The sequence below is a fragment of the Pygoscelis adeliae genome, unplaced genomic scaffold, assembly GCF_000699105.1.
Source record: "Pygoscelis adeliae isolate BGI_AS28 unplaced genomic scaffold, ASM69910v1 Scaffold226, whole genome shotgun sequence".
Lineage (NCBI taxonomy): Eukaryota > Metazoa > Chordata > Aves > Sphenisciformes > Spheniscidae > Pygoscelis > Pygoscelis adeliae.
Genome location: NW_008824983.1, coordinates 4233368 through 4239240, shown reverse-complemented (window position 1 = coordinate 4239240; position 5873 = coordinate 4233368). Strand labels below are relative to the sequence as shown.

At 35.8% G+C, this 5873-nt stretch overlaps 1 protein-coding gene across 1 annotated transcript in view; it reads left to right on the top strand.

The window, feature by feature from the left end:
* DNAH11 (dynein, axonemal, heavy chain 11) overlaps positions 1-5873 on the top strand; it is a 166996-nt gene that overhangs the window by 121792 nt on the left and 39331 nt on the right. The window contains 1 exon segment of the mRNA XM_009325768.1: positions 2446-2588. Within this exon segment, the coding sequence (XP_009324043.1) occupies positions 2446-2588 (143 nt within the window).

The window sequence follows — 5873 nt, the reverse complement described above, 5'->3', positions numbered from 1 at the left end:
GAGCGGCTGCGTGGTGCTCAGTTGCCGACTGAGGTTAAACCACGACACCCTGGCACTAACTTTCTCAATAACAAGCATTTTTAAAACACGTGAATTATCCCATAGAATTTAGAGTACTGGGGTATAAAATGCAATTTGTAATCCTGCTGTTGCTCAACTTAACTTTATTTATGTTGCATCCTATGAAAGAATGACAAAAGGGAATGGCATGTTTTGTAGTGACATCTTTCCTATTCTAAAGTCATGAAGTAGGAAATGCTCTGATAAAGGAGACTATTATGTACCAAAAAAAACCCTCCAGAGATGTTGGGGCATTCCTTACTGTTCGTCTCACTGCAGAAGAATGTTCTTGCCATCTTTACTACCTGAGCCTTTGATGGATGAGTGGACCTGAACTATGGTCAGGTCTATGTTATAATGCAGGCAAACGCATTATGATGCCTAAAAATAAGTCTCTCTTGAAAAAAAAAAAAAAAAAAAAAGAGTAGAGGACTGTTTCTGTGTTCATTCTTCTTATGCCTTGCATGCTAGACTGATGGTATTTTACTTATAGCCCATCTCTGTGAGATGCCCTTATTGAGCAGAAATCCTCATTAGTCTATCAGTTTAAGATCCATCACCATTAAAAAGTGGATTGGCTGCCTCATTATCCCTAAGAAATAAAGCCAACGTTCTTTATTAAGCTCTAAGTTGTAATTTCATCTTTCCCCCTTTCCCAATTAATTTCTTATGTTTAATTTATATATTATTTTGAAATTTCCTGATTGCACACCACCAATTCAAGCACTAAACTTGGCAGGTGAGCCCTAACTCTTCTTCTGCAAAACCACAGAGGGTTTGTGGAGATATGCACTCCTTGCTCCTGTTACGGTTCTTCCATTAAACCTGAGATGGGAAAATTTTGTACTAAAGTGGAACTCACTGCTGTTAGTTCTGTAGTTACTCTAGAGAAACAAAACAGTTTCAGGCAACTTGCCTGCTGCAACTTCTGTTGTCTTGCCTTGTCTTTTCTTTTTTCAAAATGGTCTTTCAAGTCCTGTTCTTGTATTCAACTTTTGCCTCACCTGATTATTTGTAAAAATAGTACTTTTCAAGGTGTTAACGTCTTAGCTTTTATCACTCAACTATCTGACTTTTTTAACACCTTTCTTTTCATTAGGTCGTCTTCATTTGCTGAGCTGGAAAGGATTCTCTTTTTTTCTGATACAGTAGGAAAGAATGTAAGTGTTTATCTTCCTGATGAAAGGGAAAACTGAGATAAACACATTGTGGGTGGTTTTTCTCTTTTCGATGTTCTCTTCGATTTGTTCTTTTTGATAAACAAATGCAGTAGTTTGGAGTTTTATTTTTACAACCAGAAGAAACTTGTAATTTCCTCCCCCCCCTGTTTTGTTGACTAACTATTCTTAACTGATTATTACCGTATTTTTTAGACTTTTTCAGAAAGACAGGGTGTTGTATCTTCAGCAACAATAACAGGATAGCTCCTCAGCCAAGCATCTTTCAGCTGTTTTAGTTAAGTAGGCATTAACAGAAACAATTTTACATATTTTTATCTAAAAATCCCGTGTCATCCTAGCTGCTCAGTTAAGAGAATCTGGAGAAAATGCTGCAGCTCAGCAAATTACCAGTTGTCTGGCAGGAGTGATAGAGACTGAAGAAAATAAAATGTCCGAGCAGCATGAGAAGGAATTTGCAGGATCTCACTTGGGGGTGGGCAGTGGCTGCTACTGAGTTGAGGTACATTCAGTATGAAATTCCTGAAAGCAGAGGGAGGGCATGTTGCTGCCTTTTGAGCAGAGTGCATAAAAGTGTGGTTAAAGACCTTTGGTGAAGGTGTGGATTGGCATGCAGGAGATCTGCTTGTTTTCTGCCACTGGTGAAACCATCCTCTCTGCCCAAGAGCAAATTGCTGGATCTTCTTATACCACCAGGCTCATATACCAAATAAAAATAATAATTCTTTTCTTGCAATTTTTTTTCTCTCTGACACAATTTTAAATGCTCCAGAATGCATAGGACATAGTTAAAATGGCCTAGGATGTTTGCTACTGAATCTAGCACAATAAACTTGCAGTTTTGTCTGCAATCTCTAGATCCTACTGCAATACAGGCCATTGTCGTCGTGCAGAAACATTTCTCTTTGTATTATTATCTCCAAGCACCTGATCTCCACCATTTAAATAGATACTTGGTAAGATATTCTAATGACGGTTTTGTTCCAAATTGTTGTTAGTTAGTATACTTACATTGTGCTAGGAGCTGTTGAAAGAACAGAGTACAACAAAACCTTTCCTCTAAAGCTTGTATCCTTCAGATTTAAAAGTACTGTCTACAATTATTGTCATTAAAATACATTATAGAAAATAAAATTAAAAAAAAACAACACCAAAAAAAACCAGCAAACCTTAAGCTGTAGTGTTTACCCATCCCTTTTCTGAATAGGTTCTGGATAGCAATCTGAGTAAGCTCACAGCTTCACTTGAGAAAGCAGTTGCAGAGAAAGTCCAATGTCAAGATGATGTGAATCGAACAAACAAAACTATTGAGCTGGCCAACAGGCTGGTCAAGGGACTTGAGGTAAGAAGATTTTGCCTGAATATTCTTGCTGCTGTGAGTTTTGAAATATTTTAAATGTTTTGTTGAGCATGAGGTTAGACTTAAATTTTTGAGGATAGTGTGGGGGGAAAAAAAGGCTGGGGAGAGGGGACAGGCACAAGATGACTTTTATTAGAAATCATTTAAATGGAAAAAAAAACCCAAACCACAAATAAACCCATAATAAAATCCTGAGAAGTAAAATTCCTAAAAATCATGTATTGCTGAGCAACAAATATTGGCATGATTGCTAAAGAGAAGTCTCGATAACTAAGTCACCACATTTATACACAACTGTGAACACATTGTGACAGGCTGGGCAGCCTCTAGTTAATGAGCAGAAAGACTGAATAATCCTCTAGGTCAGGATGGAGTCACCCTGCATCTGCCCCCGTTGCACTTTAGATTGTAAATAAGTGGAAGGCACCGGTCAGATATTTGCTGTTTGCTTTTGGTTTTTTCCTTTTGCAGAAACTATTAATTTTTAAATAAGAATGAAATGTATTTATGTTAAAATTATATATATTTCAGTGTGGTTATTACCTTTATTTGCAGACAAACATCATTAAAGCTAACACATGGCTATTTAACGGTCAGTAACCATTCAAGTCAGCCACAGCTTAGCTGTGCAGTCTCTCCTAAGTCTTTACAGAAATCGTGCTGTCTCAATTCATCATCTAGAATTTTAACCATTCCTTTTTGACAAATAAGTGTAAATAACAGGAAACAAAAAGTACAAAGAATATTTACACTACTACGTTAGTTCCCAAGGTAGTCTGAATAAATATTTTAAGTCGGATTTCATAAAATCCCTGTGATCTCGCTTTCTAAGAGTTGAATACTTTTGTTTATGCAAATCTCTTGGCAGAGGCTGGCAGTCAAGAAGATTAAATCAGTTTAGAAACAAATTAATGTAAGAGTATAGAACTAATAAACCCCCCCCCAGTGCAATTAAAACAGATCCATTTTTGATACCCGATTCTGAAATTAAAATGTGTAGGAATATAAAATGTGTATATTATATTTGCTTTGGTAGCAAAACAGTGAAGTCATTGTTACTATCTGCATATGAAAACTTTTGGTTGCCCCAAGATGCCCGAGACAGTCACCGTTAGCCTGACCCTGCAGACCCCCAACGCCTTTGGAAGCTCTGTGGAAGCCAATGGCCTTTGCCCATAGGTAGTCTCCAAGTCTTGGATTCGAAGGTTTCTACATAGTTAAAAGAAGTTTTTCTCCAAGATTTGAGTTTTTATTAGTGATCTTATTGTGTAAGTTAAGGGGGAAAATATTTAAAAGGATTAATTGAGAACGTCAAGTCTTTTCCTCTGAGAATAAATTCTTTTTGACTAGAACAGGAGACAGTTAACTTCTGATAAGCATCAAGACTGATGATTTTGTCTATATAGCATTGACCTGGAAGCTCAACCATTCAGACTAATAAATCAGGCAATTTATATTTAATCATTAACTAACTCCCGAGCTGAACAGCTGTTCAAAATTAGAAATGGGTCACCCCGGCCAGGATGACATTACAGGCAATCTATAATGCATTAGAATAAAATTATAGTGATTTTTAACTGTCTGGAAATTTATTACACTGCATGTTCCAACTCTTAAACCCTTGTTAGCCAATGTCACTAGTGATTTATGGTGCTTGGGTGGTATGGTAAAATTACTGAAGATTTAAATAGACAATCATTCTATGTTTAGTAAATCTTCAAATTTCAAAGCTATTTTGGAGAATGAGGTGGGTGCTCTTTATTGTTTATGACTTACCAGTCAGTGAAAACAAGAAGAGAGAATAGATAAATCAAAAAACCCCTCTTGTAAATTAATGGATTTATTGTCTTGGTGCCTTCAGTTAATGGTTTAAAGAAGAATCCAATGACTTCTGTAGGAAAAAAAGGATGTCTAAAATACTTCAAAACAAAACTGCTACATTACAAAGATTGCTGTTAGAGCTTTCAACAGGAATAGTCCTTTACTTGTCATTTGTTGGGCATCTCTTATGAAGGTAACTGGGGTTTCAGAGGCCTTCACACACTGACTTCCTGCGTTTACACTGTGAAACGTTTAAATGCTAACTCTTTTAAGCATGGTACTTTGGTTAAAGATACTTCCATTTTCTTAGTGGATATTTTATATTCCTATTTTATAACAAAAGAGTTTGAGTCTTCTGTTATCGTAGAATTCTGTGTCTGTCTTTGCAGGATAGGATGTTTAACCATTTCAGTAAATATTTCTGATTTTTCTGACAAAATATAGATGGAAAATACTTCATGAATATCAAATTTAACAATTATTTTGTAACTTTGTTTTTGTACACATAGAAATTTATTTTTAAAATGAGAGTGAGTTGTTATTTGAAATTGATTTTATACATTTTTAAGGCTTTCAAGAATAAGCACATCTAAGAGTATTCTTTTAAGCTCTCATGAAATTACATGAAATTATTTGAAGTATGGAGGATACTTTCTATTCAGTGATTTTCACTGATTTTGATTACATCACGTAAAGGACTGGAAAAATATGTTTTGATTACTATCATTGCTCTGAAAAATAAATGTCTGTATGGACAGTGGGTAAATGACAGTCCTTATAAGTTGCTCAGCAGTGTCCTTTCCTTCTTTCATGCTGGCCCTTTCTTTGCTTCAGTCCCTCTGCTCACTGGAGAATGATTTCCTGAGGTTTCCCTGATGCAAGTGAACAAACTGTGAAACAACTTTTATTTTATCCTATTTCAAACAGTACAAACAAGGAAGAAAGGTTATGGCAGTCTATTCAAATTTTACATCTAGAATTTCATCAGTTTGAAGATGAGTCTAATGGATGATCAATTTTTACCTTCCTTTCCATGCTGAAACTATTTGAGCATACATTCATGCATACGTTCATTCCTTTGCTGGGAATTGTATACACAGACCAATCAATGTATAACGTGCCAAATACTGCTAGTTTGGTTTTTATACCACGTCATAAATTCTGATGAAAAGGAGATGATGATTTGATCCATATCTTAAACATTAACTTTCTTTAAAGAAGATAATTTTGTTTCTCTGAAATTCTTTAGTCACCATTTCAACATTTTAGATAAATGGTGGGCTGTCTTTACAATGTAACTGGAATAAAATAACAGCTTTCCATATAGCTACTAATAAGAAATCATCAATATCTGAGACCGTTCCTGACTATTCATCCAAAATGTCCCAGGGTAAGTGTGGTGAAAATGAACTCTGCAAAGTGCACAAGGGATTCCAGAAATCGGGGCTTTCGGG